Genomic DNA, 16,347 nt, shown 5'->3' with positions numbered 1-16,347 from the left:
CTCTGTCATCCAGGCTGGAGTGCAGTGGCATGATCTTGACTCACTGCAACCTCAGCCTCCCGAGTTCAAGCAATTCTCTTGCCTCAGCCTCAAGTAGCTGGCATTATAGGCACCTGCCACCATGCTGGCTAATTTTGTATTTTACTAGAGATGGGGTTTCACCATGTTGGTCAGGCTGATCTCGAACACCTGACCTCATATGATCAGCCCGTCTTGGCCTGCCACAGTGTTGGGATTACAGACGTGAGCCACCATGCCTGACCAACTTTCTGTCTCCATGGATTTGACTTCTCCATATAAATGGAGTCATACAACATGTGGTCCTTTGTGACTGCCTTCTTCTACTTAGCATAGTGTTTTCTAGGTTCGTCCATGTTATAGCATGTATCAGTTCTTTGTTCATTTTTATTTTATTTTATTTTATTTTATTTTTTGAGACAGTCTTGCTCTGCCGCCCATGCAGTGGTATGATCTTGGCTCACTGCAGTCCGTGCCTCTGGGTTCACGTGATTCTCCTGTCTCAGCCTCCAGAGTAGCTGAGATTACAGGCATGTGCCACCACACCTGGCTAATTTTTGTATTTTTAGTAAAGACAGGGTTTCTCCATGTTGGCCAGGCTAGTCTCGAACTCCTGACCTCAGGTGATCTTCCCGCCCCAGCCTCCCAAAGTTCTGGGATTACAGACGTGAGCTACCACATCAACCTTATTGTTGAATAATATTCCATTGTATGAATAGACCGCATTAAAAAACACCCATTCACTAGTTGATGGACATGAGGGTTGTTTCCACTTTCAGGCTGTTGCACAAAATGCTGCTATGAATATTTGTGTACAAGTTTTCGTGTGGACGTATGTTTTCACGTCTCTGGGGTTTTTACCTAGCAGTGGAGTTTCTGGGTCATACGGTAACTCTATATTTTACTTTTTGAGGAACTGCCAAATTGTTTTCCACAGCAGCTGCATCATTTCACATTCTTAGCAGCAGCGCTCGGGGGTTCTAGTTTCTCCACATTCTTGCCAACACGTTATATGTCATTTTGATTGGTCTAGGTTATCTCTTCCCTAGCTGTTAATTCAGGAAGTACGATTTTATGAAACACACCGATTGTTTTCGAAATGTGATAGAAATCTGCAAAGGAATTAACATGTATGAAACAGAAATTAGAAATGGCTGTTTTAAGTTTATTTTCTTCCCATTGTGTTCTCGGGTCATTCATTTTTATGAAGTAACAACAAACTCCTGTTCCGAGCATACTTGTGTATTTTTTCTAAAAACAGTTGGTAGCCAGAAAACAACTGGGATTTCGTTAAGAAAATCTTATCAGTTTGTTTATTTGTAGGCATTTCTCCCCCCCCACCCCGCCCCCCCAAAAAATGATGTCTTATCAAGAGGAGGAAAGGACGATAAACTGGGAAGTAGGAGGTAAGGATGTCTGATATCAGATTTCACGCAGAGTGCAAACATTTTGTGCTGGGCTTTTATTGCCCTTTCTGTCCTGTACCTCCTACTGCTTCCACCAAGAGGATCCTGGAATGCAGTTCTCAAACCAGCTGTTTTGTTTTGTGTCCTGTAAAAACAGGATTTCCCACTAGTTTTTGAGAGTTCTTAGTGGGACAGTTTTATACATTTCATAAAATCTGTCTCCTTGCTCCATTTACCTACTTGTCTTCCTTGGCTTGTTCTGTTTTCTTTCTTTCTTTCTCTTTCTTTCTTTCTTTCCTTCTTTCTCTCTTTCTTTCTTTCTTTCTTTCTTTCTTTCTTTCTTTCTTTCTTTCTTTCTTTCTTTCTTTCTTTCTTTCTTTTTTTCTCTCTTTCTTTCTTTCTCTTTCTGTCTGTCTTGTGTTTCTTTCTTTCTTTCCTTTCTTTCTTTTCTCTTTTCTTTCTTTCTTTCCTTCTTTTTTCCTTCTTTCTTTCCTTCTTTCTTTTCTTTCTTTCTCTCTTTCTTTCTCTCTCTCTTTCTCTGTCTCTCTCTCTTTGTCTCTTTCTTCAGCATCTTGCTCTGTTGTCCAGGCGAGGGTATAGTGGCGCGATCTCGGCTCACTGCAACCCCCGCCTCCCAGGTTCAAGCGATTCTCCTGCCTCAGCCTCCCGACTGCCTGGGATTACAGGCGCCCGCCACCACGCTCAGCTAATTTTTGTATTTTTAGTAGAGACGGGGTTTTACCATGTTGGCCAGGCTTTTTTTTTTTTTTTTTTTTTTTTAAATTTTGAGTCAGGTTCTTGCCCTGTCTTTCTTCTCTTTCTTTCTTTCTTTTCTTTCTTTCTTTCTTCCTTCCTTCCTTCCTTCCTTCCTTCCTTCCTTCCTTTCTTCCCTCTTTCCTTTCCTTTCCTTTCCTTTCCTTTCCTTTCCTTTCCTTTCTTTCCTTTCTTTCCTTTCTTTCTCTCTCTCTTTCTCTCTCTCTTTCTCTCTCTCTCTCTCTCTCTCTCTCTCTTTCTTCAGCATCTTGCTGTGTTGTCCAGGTGAGGGTATAGTGGCGCGATCTCGGCTCACTGCAACCCCCGCCTCCCAGGTTCAAGCGATACTCCTGCCTCAGCCTCCCGACTGCCTGGGATTACAGGCGCCCGCCACCACGCTCAGCTAATTTTTGTATTTTTAGTAGAGACGGGGTTTCACCATGTTGGCCAGGCTTTTTTTTTTTTTTTTTTTAAATTTTGAGTCAGGTTCTTGCCCTGTCTTCATTTTCTTTCTTTCTTTCTTTTCTTTCTTTCTTTCCTTCTTTCTTTCTTTCTTTCTTTTCTTTCTTTCTCTCTTTCTTTCTCTCTTTCTCTCTCTCTTTCTCTCTCTCTCTCTCTCTCTCTCTCTCTTTCTTCAGCATCTTGCTCTGTTGTCCAGGTGAGGGTATAGTGGCGCGATCTCAGCTCACTGCAACCCCCGCCTCCCAGGTTCAAGCGATTCTTCTGCCTCAGCCTCCCGACTGCCTGGGATTACAGGCACCCACCACCACGCTCAGCTAATTTTTGTATTTTTAGTAGAGATGGGGTTTCACCATGTTGGCCAGGCCCTTTTTTTTTTTTTTTTTAAATTTTGAGTCAGGTTCTCGCCCTGTCACCCAGGCTGGAGTGCAGGGGCACAATCACAGCTCACTGCAACCTCCACCTTTTGGGCTCAACCCGTCCTTCCACCTCAGCCTGCCGAGTAGCTGACTACAGGCCTGTGCCACTATGCCCAGCTAATTTTATATTTTTGGCAGAAACAGAGTGTTGCCATGTTGCCCAGGCTGGTCTCAAACTTCTGAGCTCAAACATCTTCCCACCTCAGCCTCCCAAAAGTGCCAGAATTCCAGGCATGAGTCACCATGCCTCCCCTGTCCTACTCTTTATATTACATAATTATTCCCTGTGGAACAGAGAGACCAGATAGGGAGGGCATTAGAGTGGGCATAGCTTACCTCTGTGCTTTTTAGAGCCAGAACTATTTTATTTTGTTCTAATTTTACTTTTTTTTTTTCTTTTTTGAGACAGAGTCTCGCTCTGTCGCCCAGGCTGGAGTGCAGTGGCCAGATCTCAGCTCACTGCAAGCTCCGCCTCCCGGGTTCACGCCATTCTCCTGCCTCAGCCTCCCGAGTAGCTGGGACTACAGGCGCCCGCCACCTCGCCCGGCTAGTTTTTTGTATTTTTTTAGTAGAGACGGGGTTTCACCGTGTTAGCCAGTATGGTCTCGATCTCCTGACCTCGTGATCCACCCGTCTCGGCCTCCCAAAGTGCTGGGATTACAGGCTTGAGCCACCGCGCCCGGCCTAATTTTACTTTTTTTTTTAAGAGATGGGGGTCTTGGCTTATCTTGTTCAGACTGGAGTGCAGTAGCATGATCAGAGCTCACTGTATCCTCAAGCATCTGGGCTCAAGGGATCCTCTTGCCTTAGCCTCCCAACTGCGGGAGTATGTCTGGCTAATTTTTTTTTTTCTTTTGAGACGGAGTCTCGCTGTTGTTGCCCAGGCTGGAGTGCAGTGGCACAGTCTTGGCTCACCACAACCTCTCCCTCCCAGGTTCAAGCAGTTCTCCTGCCTCAGCCTCCTGAGTACCTGGGATTACAGGCATGCACCACCACATGCAGCTAATTTTGTATTTTTAGTAGAGATGGAGTTTCTCCATGTTTGTCAGACTGGTCTTGAATAATTTTTTTTTTTTTTTTTTTTTTTTGAGACAGAGTCTCGCTCGGTCACCCAGGCTGGAGTGCAGTGGCCGGATCTCAGCTCACTGCAAGCTCCACCTCCCGGGTTTACGCCATTCTCCTGCCTCAGCCTCCCGAGTAGCTGGGACTACAGGCGCCTGCCACCTCGCCCGGCTAATTTTTTGTATTTTTTAGTAGAGACGAGGTTTCACCGGGTTAGCCAGGATGGTCTCGATCTCCTGACCTCGTGATCTGCCCGTCTCGACCTCCCAAAGTGCTGGGATTACAGGCTTGAGCCACCACGCCCGGCCGAATAATTTTTTAATTTAAAAAAATTTTATAGAGACGAGGTCTCACCATCTTGCCCAGGGTGGTCTTGAACTCCAAGGCTCAAGTAATCCTCCCACCTTGGACTCCCAAACTGTTGACATTACAGGTGTGAGTCACTGCGCCCAGCCTAGAGCTAGAACTATTTTACAAGCCGTCCACTCTTTCCTAGTGCCTGGTATATGATTGGGGAGGGGGTGTTAGGAGATATTTGGTAGAAGGATGGACTTGTGGAAGTATGGCGGGATGGAAGAATGGGTGGGTGGGTGTAACACTTTATAGATGGATGAATTCTTTTAGGCATGTTGGCTGATTCTTTAAGTCCACTTTCTAATAAACATATATGTGTTGGCTACATAATGATGGTTAACTAATAGATAGAATAGTTTGACTTTTGTTCATTGTATCATCACATTCCTACAATGTTTGAGGTACTCTCAGCAATTTGGAGATGTCTCATTTCTTTTAGTGTTAAATTGTTTCTGGGACTACTACTAGTCACTGTAGTTTGAAAGATTAACTGAAAAGGTGTTTTAAGGAATTGTGAGGAAGGTGGGGGACATCAGATGATAAAACTCAGGACTGAGGCCAGACATGGTGGCTCACGTCTGTAATCTCAGCACTTTGGGAGGCTGAGGCAGGTGGATCACCTGAGGTCAGGTGTTCGATACCAGCCTGGCCAATATGGTGAAACCCAGTCTCTACTAAAAATACAAAAATTAGCCGAGTGTGGTGGTGCACACCTGTAGCCCCAGCTACTTGGGAGGCTGAGGTAGGAGAATCACTTGAACCCAGTAGGCAGAGATTGCAGTGAGCTGAGATCACGCCACTGCACTCCAGCCTGGGCAGCACAGCTAGACTCCATCTAAAAATAATGATAAAACTCAGGACTCAATCAGGTGGCAAGTTGGAATCCATAACTGTGGGAATAAACTCTTTACAGAATCACACATTCATAATTGGGGCATCCTGCCATTTAGCGTAGTTCATTTTGGTTTTGATTTTGATTAGGAGTGTGGGATGGCAGTGAATCTTTGTATCTTTTCCCGTGGAACATTGACCAAAGGTGAGTGTATTGTTGGTGATACCTTTTACCACTTTCTTTTCTTCTTTTCCTGCCTTTCCACTCTTACTATCGTAAACTTTTCATGTTACCCTCTGGATGAAAGCTGCTGTTCCTAGTGGTTACAGAGTTTGATATTGTGGGCAGGATAAGGGGAAGGAATGTGGGTGCTATTTGATCCTTCCCATCCGGTGCACTAGAGAGCTGGGAAGGACCAGAAACACGGGACAAATTGTTCTGTGAACTTTACGGTAATGGGCACAGGTAGGCCTCAGTTTACAACCCTACTGTGTTTTTTTAGGTGTGTTTATTAGTATTTGGAACACTGTGGTCTTTAGTGGCAATAGTGTTTTGTTTTTCTTTTCTTTTTTTTTTTTTTTTGGAGATGGAGTCTCGCTCTGTCACCCATGCTGGAGTGCAGTGGCACGATCTTGGCTCACTGCAACCTCTGCCTCCCTGGTTCAAGCGATTCTCGTGCTTCAGACTCCCAAGTAGCTGAGATTACAGGCCAGTGCCACCACGTCTGGCTGATTTTGGTATTTTTAGTAGAGGCGGGGTTTCACCAGGTTGGTGTTGAACTCCTGACCTCAAGTGATCTGCCCTCCTTGGCCTCCCAGAGTGCTGGGATCACAGTCATGAGCCACCATGCCTGGCCACAGTAGTGTTACAAATGATCCTTTAGCCCACAGGCAAGCTTGAGAAATGATGACAATGATGAAAGCTATAAATAGCTGAAATACATTCCTTCAAAAAGTGTAGAGTATTTCAGCAATAGGCCAGTCTAGGGAGTTACCCAGCACTTCTGGCAGCATCTTTGAGAAGAAATTATGTCTGAATTCTGAAGCACAATGTCAGGAATACATTTTCCCCTGGGATTTAAGGATGGGATCAGCTCTGATGGACGGGCCAGTTGTTCTTGGGGTTGTCTATATAGAGAACAAACATCTATCATTGTTCTCCAGCCCGAAGACAAATATTACAAACTCGGAACTCTCAACCACACATTTCCAACATTATCAACTGTGTGCTCGCCAAGTTTCTCTCTTGAGACTCACTTCATTACTTTTCCTTCCTCTATAGTCGCTCAGGGTGGAGCTTTGATTTGCCATCACCTTCAACTCCTCAGCCTAAAAACCGCCTGTGTTCCTTTCAGAGCCTATGTGGCCATGGCTGAACGGAAGCTTTCCTCTGTGGAATTGGATGCAGTTCTTCAGAAATGATTGCCAGCCTCGGATTAAAAACCCTGTAGTCTCAAGACAAGGAAATGAGTCAGAGGGACTCACTCAGCTGTCGTGGGTGCCCTACTCTGTTTGAGTACTCTATAGCATGGACCTGTAAAGGCCACCCACTGCTGTGGGGGATTCCTGGGTGTCCAGGGATGCTTTGGAGACTGGCTGCTATCACTTCAGGTCCCCTGCTGAGGGTGGCTGTCTCTGCAGGGGAGAAGTCTTAAATTTCACCTTCCCCTTCATTTCTGAATCTTAGGGTTGTGCCCCAGCCCACAGTGCTCCCTCGTCTTTGCGGCTTGTGTTAGCGCTGCGTTTGTCATACTGATTTTATACCTGTGATGATGCTGCCATGCCCCCCCGCCTTTTTTTTTTTGAGACAGAGTCTTGCTCTGTTTCCCAGGCTGGAGTGCAGTGGTGTGATCTCAGCTCACTGCAACCTCTGCCTTCTGGGTTCCAGTGATTCTCCTGCCCAGCCTCCTGAGTAGCTGTGATTACAGGTGCCCACAACCACGTCCAGCTAATTTTTTGTATTTTTAGTAGAGATGGAGTTTCATCATGTTGGCCAGCCTGGTCTCGAACTTCTGACCTCAGGTGATCCACCCGCCTTGGCCTCCCAAAGTGCAGGAATTATAGGCGTGAGCCACCGTGCTTGGCCGATGAGCACCTTGCTTTGCTCCTCTCTCATTCTCATCTGCATGTGGCTAAGTTTTCTGACAAGCTTTGCACTGGGGTTTGCAAGCATTTGGAAGTTGAGATAGCGTCTGAGGTTAAAGAGCACAGTGGACAGGCTGTGTCTGCGTGGTTCCAATAATCTGCATTAAAAGTCGGCTCTCCCTTAAAAACACACACACACACACACACACACACACACACACACACAGTGGACAGAGAGGAGGAAAAGAAGAGTGTTCTTCTAGCACCACTGCCCACCTATCGGCCTCTGCTCCTCTTTTCCTTACGTTTGTCAAACTGTTTGAATTAGGCTGCAGGGACTGCTTTCTCTATTCTGTGTGTACCCAGTTTTAATGATACCAGAAATTAGTTCCGCCCCAGGTATACTTTATCTGGACTGACCTCCATTCTTGGGATTTTTGAAATTCATGGGATTTAGACAACAGAGTCTGCTTTCAATTAACTAGGTCACAGACAATGAATGGTTTTGTAAATGCCTTCAATTTGACCATGGCTCTAGAACACTATTACTCTAGAATAGTGATTCTCAACTAGAATGAACCTGCAGTCCCCAACAAAGAATTATCTCGTCTGCAATGTCAATAGCACCGAGGTGGAGAAACTTGTATTACAACTTTGTGTCATAAAAGCCACGTGTCCTTTGATGTGTCTTTGAGTCATAAGAATCGGGGGAAAAAAAGCATCTGATCAGTTGGAAAGATAACTCCTGCTTCCAACAGAAGAAAAAGAAAGAAAGACTGTAAAACAGGTGAAAAAGTGCTGCTTAAGTCCTTGGTGCTCACAGCCCATTTCTGCAGTTCATCAAGAACAAATATCCCCGCTCCCTTGGCCCTGTGTTAGAGATCTCCTAAGCCGGGTGACTTCTTCACTGAGTCATTGCAGGCAAACAGAGGAAAACTTTCTTTTGGCTGTTGAATTTACCGCAGATTTCAATAGTCATATTAATTTATCTGATGCATTACAAAGTTATTTGACCTCTGTGTCTTTCTATTTTATTTTAATTTTATTGTTTTTGGAGAGAGAGTCTCACTCTGTCTCCCAGGCTGGAGTGAGGTGGTGCAATCATGGCTCACAGTACTCTTTACTTCCCAGCCTCAGGTGATCCTCCCACCTCAGCCTCTCAAGTGGCTGAGACCACAGGCATGCACCACCATGCCTGGCTTATTTTTTGCATTTTAAAAATAAGTGACAGGTTCTCTCCAGGATGCCCAGGCTGGTCTCAAACTTTTGGGCTCAGGCAGTCCGCCTGCCTTGGTCTCCCAAAGTGCTGGGATGACAGGCATGAGGCACTGTGCTGGCCCTCTGCATCTTTAAAAAGGAAAAAGCAGATCACATTTCAGGAGCAAATTTTGAGTTTGTCGTGTAGGTGGCCAGAGAGTCCTGAACTGAGGTACTTAACATAGGCGAGAGAAACAGCTGTGGGAGATGAGTCGGCACAGTGCCCTGTTCCGGGGCTGAGACTAAGTTGTATGTTTGGCTAAAGAATGTTCTCTTTTTCGTGAACCTGTAATTAGAACATGCCGTACAGAATGGTATTTAAAGTCCATCATCATCTCTTTTTAGGGTTGTTTCTCTAACTTTACTTATTTTTTTCAGAGTTCAGGAAAGAAAATCATTTTTAAAATCAGAAGAGAAATGTAATAGTTTTCGAAAGGGCAACAGGACGTTAAAATTTGTGATGGTGGTACAATCGTCTTTATCTTAAAACAGAGGCCAGCAACTTTGTGTGTCAATATTTAGGCCTTGTGCAGCAGCTTCACTTTGTTATTGGAGTGGGATGGAGTCGTAGATAACAGCTGATGAATGGGCCAGGCTGGGGAGGTATCACCAAGCAGGAGGCAGTTGGCCAGGGTTTTGTGATTTTCTTCCAGGGAGGGGGATAATTGTCCACAATGACACCATGGTACAATCTACCACAACCTCATCCTTAGACTAGCTTGGGCAAGTCTCCTCTGTGGTCCTCTAGCCCCTCTAGTCTGTGCTAATGGAGAACAGGGACTTAATGAATTCAATGTGGCCCTTAAATTTCATCATTATGGGGTTGTTGTTGTTTTGATGTTTCTCAACCCCTGTGTTGCTCAGTTACAGAAATGTGATTGGGTTTTCCTACTATGGAATGGTTAGGAATGTTCATGTGCATTTGAGAAATATATAGACTGGGAAAACAATTTTTTAAAAATGATGGCCAGGTGCGGTGGCTCACGCCTGTAATCCTAGCACTTTGGGAGGCTGAGGCGGGCGGATCATGAGGTCAGGAGATGGAGACCATCCTGGCTAACACGGTGAAACCCCGTCTCTATTAAAAATACAAAAAATTAGCTGGGTGAGGCGGCGGGCGCCTGTGGTCCCAGCTACTTGGGAGGCTGAGGCAGGAGAATGGCGTGAACCCGGGAGGCGGAGCTTGCAGTGACAGAGTGAGATTCCATCTCAAAAATAAATACATAAATAACTAAAAATAAAAGTGATTCAAAATTATTGATTTATAATTCCACAGAGAGAAATTCACCCGTTATAGGTGCCCAGTAGAATGAATTTCAGCACATGTATATGGTTGTGCAGCCATCGCCAGAGGGCAGTTTTTGGACAGATTTCCACCTTTTTCACTCAGTCACTGTCCCTCCCGCACCCAGCTTTGGGTAGCCATTCATCTATTGTCTGTGTCTATGGATTTGCCTTTTCCAGACACTTCATATAAACAGAACCCCACAATATGTAGCCTTTTGTATCTGTCCTCTTTCACTTACCATGATGTCTGTGGTCCATATTTGTTGGTGAATGTATCAGTGATTCTTTTTTTTTGTTTTAAATAACTGAGGAGTCCCATTGTATGGATTTGTTCTGTGTATCTCTATACCAGTTACTAGACCTTTGAGTTGTTTCCAGTATTTGGCTAGGAAGAATATTGCTGCTATGAATATTTACACACAAGACTTAAAAATTTTTTTTTTTGAGTAGACAACTATCTAGGAGTTATATTGTTGGGACATACATGGTAAGATTATGTTTAGCTTTTTAAGAAATTGCCAAACCATTTTCCAAAGCAGATGGACCATTTTATATTCTCAGTTTCTCTACACCCTCACCAACATTTGGTGAAGTCGGCCCCTTTTATTATATCCAGGAAATCATTGTTGGCAGTAGAAAATGGAGCCTCTGTGAACCTTACGTTTGAAGAAAGGGATGGTATTGCCTCTCTGTCTTATAGGATTGCTTTAAAGTTCACAGGGGGATAGGAATTTATGCGCAAATGCTTTATATTGCAAAAACGTTTCTGGTGATTATGTACAGAAAAATGTTCAGCCATTATGTTAACACTCACATATTTGTCTCAGAGATTAACACGCAAACTTCTCCAATTTTTAATAAAATGTGTATGTTATGTTCAAACTTGTTCCACCTGCTAATAAAGGCAATTTTTAATCAAATTGTGAGCCTTTTCCTTATGCGAGGTTGCCTATATTGTGTATTAAATTATCAGCCTTATTTAGCAATGACTGAATGTAATAGTTTGCATATGGTGGGCAAATTTTTCTTTCCCGCTCCAACTTAGATGGTCTGGACACTTCAAATGTCTGCCTGTGACTCCGTTTTCAAGTGCTTGTGGGTGGCCTCTTTTGGACCTGGGCACATGTGTTCTAATAGAGCAGAAGTAGAAAGATTGGGGTCTCAGAGAAAGCACCAGGAACAATCTATGTACAAAATACCTATTTCAGCGGTTTAACTTTGCAATTCCGATTCTATGAAAATTGCCAGTTAATACTTTTTCAAAGAACAAAGGCGGTGTTTTGAATGCATTTTGCTTCCCATGTGTGGAAGACAGCTGTTTGTGATAGACCTAGGAAAACTGGCCAATGGGCTGTGGATTTGAAATCTGGGCTGGATTTTGTAAAAGTTGCTTATCAGCAGTTCTTCACACCTGTTGGAAAAGACCTTTGGACTACAGGAGCTGAACTGTGTGTTTGATCATAAAGTGCTGTGTCAACAAAGGGCTTTGTAGTACTTTAAAACGAAAGGGTAAAGAGAGCCACAGTGAGATACTAAGTCAAACTGCACGCTTTAGTGAAAAAATGCCTTCTGGGTGGCCTGTGGAAGCCAAAAGATACATATTAATCCTGCTGACCATTTATATTCATTTGATACTGTTGCACAATCTCAATTTCATTCTTACTAAATAGACAATTTTAATTGGGAAACAGGTGTGTGAAATCCTTTTTAACGAAAACAGTGCTAGTGATGGTCACAACACACAGAAAGGTTTGGACTAGGGGTTCTGGGATGGAGCTACACTGGGAGTTTTTATTTCCTGATTTTAACCTAATGAGTAAAAGTTCTGGCCTTATATAACTTTGAACATTTTCATTGCTGCGAGCATGGGCGTGCGTGTGTGTTGGGAGGCGTATATTTAAAAGCTTTCAAATATTGCAGTCCCTGACATGTGAATTAAAGAGAGGCTGAAAAAAGTCATCAGGCATTTGGAATCTTTTTCTAGAATGTTGTAAGTAATGCAGTTTGGGTACGGAGGGATATTTGAGAGACCAGCCTCTTGGCAGATGCCTGAAGTCCGTGTTCTCTTTAGAAGCAGCTGTTTGCTAATAAAGAAATCAGGACTGACAGGCAGTTGTGAAGTCTCATTCTTCACGTGTGTTACCAGTGTCTCAGCCTGAAGCAAGAGTAGGGGGACGTGAGGGACTTGTGTGCAAATGGGTACTGACCCCTGTTGGTGCTGTGTGTTCTTTAAATAGGCAGGTCTCAGGATTTATATAGGAGCACTTAATATTTATTTTTGATGCTATTTGCCATCTTTATAGCAGAGGATTTAAACTCCTCTTTGGCGCATCTTTAAAGAACTGTGAATGGAGTGAACAACTTAAAACCTCCTTAGTATGTACCAGGGAAATGAGTGCATATGGGGAGGGTCTCTTACAGATAAGGTCGCAATAGGGGATACTAGGAGAGTCACAGAACTCTCAGGGGAACTGTGTGAGTTGGCCAATGGGGAAAGGAATTTGTTCCATTTCAATATTGGGATCTCCAGCCACCGTGATTTTAGAAATGCTTGTAGAACTTATGTCTGGGGATTCTAGCTGGCCCGCCCGAAATTCATTCATCAAACTCAAGAGTGACCTAACTATGGCTTCTGAGTAACAGTTAACGTTTTAGGTCCTGGTTTGTGGATTTTATTTATTTATTTTCTATTTTTTTGAGATAGAGTTTACTCTGGCGCCCAGGGTGGAACGTAGTGGCACAATCTCAAGTCAGTGTAACCTCTGCCTCCTGGTTTCAAGCAATTCTCCTGCCACAGCCTCCTGAGAAGCTGGGATTCCAGGCATGCGCCACCATGTCTGGCTAATTTTTGTACTTTTTTGGTAGACGCGGGGTTTTACCATGTTGGCCAGGCTGGTCTCAAACTCCTGACCTCAAGTGATCCACCCATCTTGGCCTTCCAAAGTGCTGGGATTATGTGAGCCACCACGTCTGTCCTCCGGCTTGTGGATTTTAAACAGTGTCATCATGGGCACTGAGGGAATGGAGTAACCTTTACGTCAGATTTTGTGTTCTTAAATGTTCCTTTCTAGGAAGATGAGAACAAATAGTTATGTGTGATAACAGGCCATTTGAGGCAACTCTGTATTGTTAGATTTTAATTGCTGATTGATGAATGCATTTGATTTATTTATGCATTATTTTCAGGAGACAAGTAGAGTCAGTGTGATGTGTGGGAAGAGCATGGGATTAGGAATTTGGAGAGACCTGCCTCGGTCACTAGCTGTGTGGCACTGGGCAAAGTCTTAAGCTCCAAGCTGCACTTACCTCTTGGAATTGAGAGGATTCCTATTTTACGGAAGGTTAGTGTTCAGTGTAATGTCACTGAGGCTCCTTAGTACATGACCCTGATAGTTCATGACCCTGATACATCAGGGGCACTCTGTTACTGGAGGTGACTATGTTTGCTATTGATTGGCACCATTTAAAGTAACATAAAATGTTGAGTTTACTGGTGTGTCATTTATCCCCTGCCAATTCTATGTTAAAAGAGCAGTACTAGCTCCTTCAGCTGGAAGTGGAACATACCATAACCAGTATATTTCAAAGATTTAACAAAACAGAAATAAATGACATGTAGAAAATTCGAGAAGAGGAGTTGTTCAGTTAAAGTGCTATTTTAGTAAGGGAGGGAGGGAGAAAAAAAATAAAGTGCTATGTCAAGTGATAATTTTGTTCTATTTCCACGTGAATACATTGATTCATAGGATGTGCTTGGTGTCATTTTTGTTGGAAATGAAATTGTTGAGCAGAGTAGAGAAAGTTTAATGAGATACTGAAGCTCAGTGTTGCATTCCATCATATGGGTATACATCATAAGGGTAATTTTTTTTCTTTTTTTTAAATTTCAGTGGTTTTGGGGGAACAGGTGGTGTTCAGTTACATGAATATGTTATTCAGTGGTGATTTCTGAGATTTTGGTGCACCCATCACCCGAACAGTGTCCACTGTACCTGTTGTATAGTCTTTTATCCTTCTCCCTGAGTCCCCAGAGTCCATCGTGTCACTCTTATGACTTTGCATCCTCATAGCTTACCTCCCACTTACAAACGAGAACATATGATGATTGGTTTTCCATTCCTGAGTGACTTCACTAGAATAACAGTCTCCAACTCCATCCACGTTGTTGTGAATGTCATTATTTCATTCCTTTTTATGGCTGAGTAGTATTCATGAATGTCATTCTTTGAATGACCAGGAAATACCCACTAATTCCTCCAAACTTTATCACTTGTGTTTGAAAAATGGTTTCATGTGATGAAATCAAAGGACGATGAAATTGAGCCTTAAAAAAGCTCAATATGATATTTCATTTGTCCAGTGGGGAAATAAATAAGTGGAAATGAGATCAATGCCAAAAAATGTGCCCAAGATTTAAAAAGTAGGATCTGGAAGTTGCCGTCTTTTAAGATACAGTCCTGAACTTTGAAGTTCATTAGGTGTCTCATGTAATCCTAACAACATTTGTGCTGGTGGACTGAGTTCTGATAAATACTAGAAACTTTAGTTCCTCTTTTGGAGAGTCCAGTTTGCACAGGGATTTTGGTATAAGTAGGAGTCAAGGGAGTGGTCTAATGTCCTCCAGGTGCGCAGGTGTACCGGACTTTGACCTAAGAGGATGGGAGCCATTAGTTTCTGAAGAGTTCTCAAAGAGGGTGAAGGCTTGTTGTGACCTAGTTAAACTTTTGGTTTCTGGAGCCCAACTGCTTGTCAAATACTCACTCAGTCTTTGTGATGCTGGGCAAGTTACTTTACCTCTAGGCCCCTGGTTCTCCCTCTGTAAGATGAGAATGATCATAGTGTCTGCCTTATCATCTCAAATGAAGTAATCCACCTAAATCAGTTGCATGGTGAGAACACAGGGGCTAGCTGCTATTTTCTTAGTCCCTCTTTGCCTTCTCTGTCTGGTGGGACTCTCAGTCACACTTGTGGATAGTAAAGCCTGTGGATAGTAAAGCCTATGGATAGTAAAGCCTGTGGATAGTAAAGCCTGTGGATAGTAAAGCCTGTGGATGATGCTTCCTGAAGACGTGTTCTTTGCTTGAGAAAGATGTTTACTTTTCAAAAAGATTTTTTTTTTAAAGGAATATAGGAGTTATGGTAATTTCGACAGTAGAGTTTCGCCACAAAATGCAATCCAAACTCAGTTCAGTCTTGTTTTGTTTTGTTTACAGGGAACACGGGTCTGGCTGAGAGAAAATGGCCAGCATTTTCCAAGTACTGTAAATTCCTGTGCAGAAGGCGTCGTCGTCTTCCGGACAGACTATGGTCAGGTGAGAACAAGTCCCTGCAGCTTCCCAACATCAGTGGTCTGCTCTGTAGCTATTCTTGCCCAGGGCATGTGTGCTTGGCCCCGCTACACATACACATGCTTTACATTGTTTTCCTAAGTGATAATTCAGAATCCCAGTGGGAATGGAGAATGTACACCGTGTGTGTGTGTGTGATAGATATAATACAGTTCTCTCAAATGGAACACAGCAAATATTCCAACCAGTGTGGGGACAGAAGGGCATGGCACTGGCCTGGTTTCCCTCCAGGGAAGATCCCTGCTGGTATCTTCTCTGCGTTCTTTCATCTTTTTCAGCAATCAGAAGTATAGGATGCAAGTAATTTGAGCAAAAGTTCAAGTATATTGATATTTGCCGACTGATTAACTTGTTACTTGCTCTTAAAATTCTTAAACTTCCATAGTGTGTTAGTCAGTTTGGGCTGTCCTGACAGAGTACCACAGACTGAGTGATTCATGAAGAGCAAATATCCATGTGTCACAGTTTTGGAGCCTGGGAAGTCCAAGGCCGTCAAGATGCTAGCAGTTCTGTGTCTTGTGAGGTCTCTGCTCACTGGTTCACAGCCAGCCAGCTTCCTGCTGGGCCTCACATCATAGAAGGGGGAGTTCTCTTGGCCCTCTTTTATAAGGGTGCTAATCCTATTCATGAAGGCTGCATCTTCATGACCTAGTCACCTGCCAAAGACCCTAACACCATTTCATGGGAGATGAGGATTTCAACATACTAATTTTGAGGGAGAATACAAACATTCAGTTCAGGCTGGGTACAGTGGCTCACGCCTGTAATCCCAGCACTTTGGGAGGCCGAGTCAGATGGATCACTTGAGGTCATGAGTTCAAGACCAGCCTGGCCAACATGGTGAAACCCCGTCTCTACTAAAAATACAAAAATTAGCCGGCTGTGGTGGCGGGCGCCTGTAATCCCAGCTAATTGGTAGGCTGAGGCAGAAGAATTGCTTCGACCTGCGAGGTGGAGGTTGCAGTGAGCTGAGATTGCGCCACTGCACTCAGGCCTGGGTGACAGAGCGAGACTCCGTCTGAGAAAACAAACCATTCAGTTAATCACAAATAGAATGTTGAAAATACT

General features: G+C 43.7%; 1 protein-coding gene across 2 annotated transcripts in view; it reads left to right on the top strand.

Annotated features, from left to right (window-relative positions):
- MYO10 (myosin X) overlaps window positions 1-16,347 on the top strand; it is a 276,883-nt gene that overhangs the window by 44,760 nt on the left and 215,776 nt on the right. For both annotated transcript variants that reach the window (XM_025387276.1, XM_025387279.1), the window contains exon 2: window positions 15,145-15,243. In XM_025387276.1, the coding sequence (XP_025243061.1) occupies window positions 15,145-15,243 (99 nt within the window). The remainder of the gene's footprint in view (window positions 1-15,144; window positions 15,244-16,347) is intronic.

Source organism: Theropithecus gelada, chromosome 6 (assembly GCF_003255815.1).
Source record: "Theropithecus gelada isolate Dixy chromosome 6, Tgel_1.0, whole genome shotgun sequence".
In the NCBI taxonomy this organism is placed as follows: Eukaryota; Metazoa; Chordata; class Mammalia; order Primates; family Cercopithecidae; genus Theropithecus; species Theropithecus gelada.
This window is presented reverse-complemented; position numbering and strand designations above follow the sequence as displayed.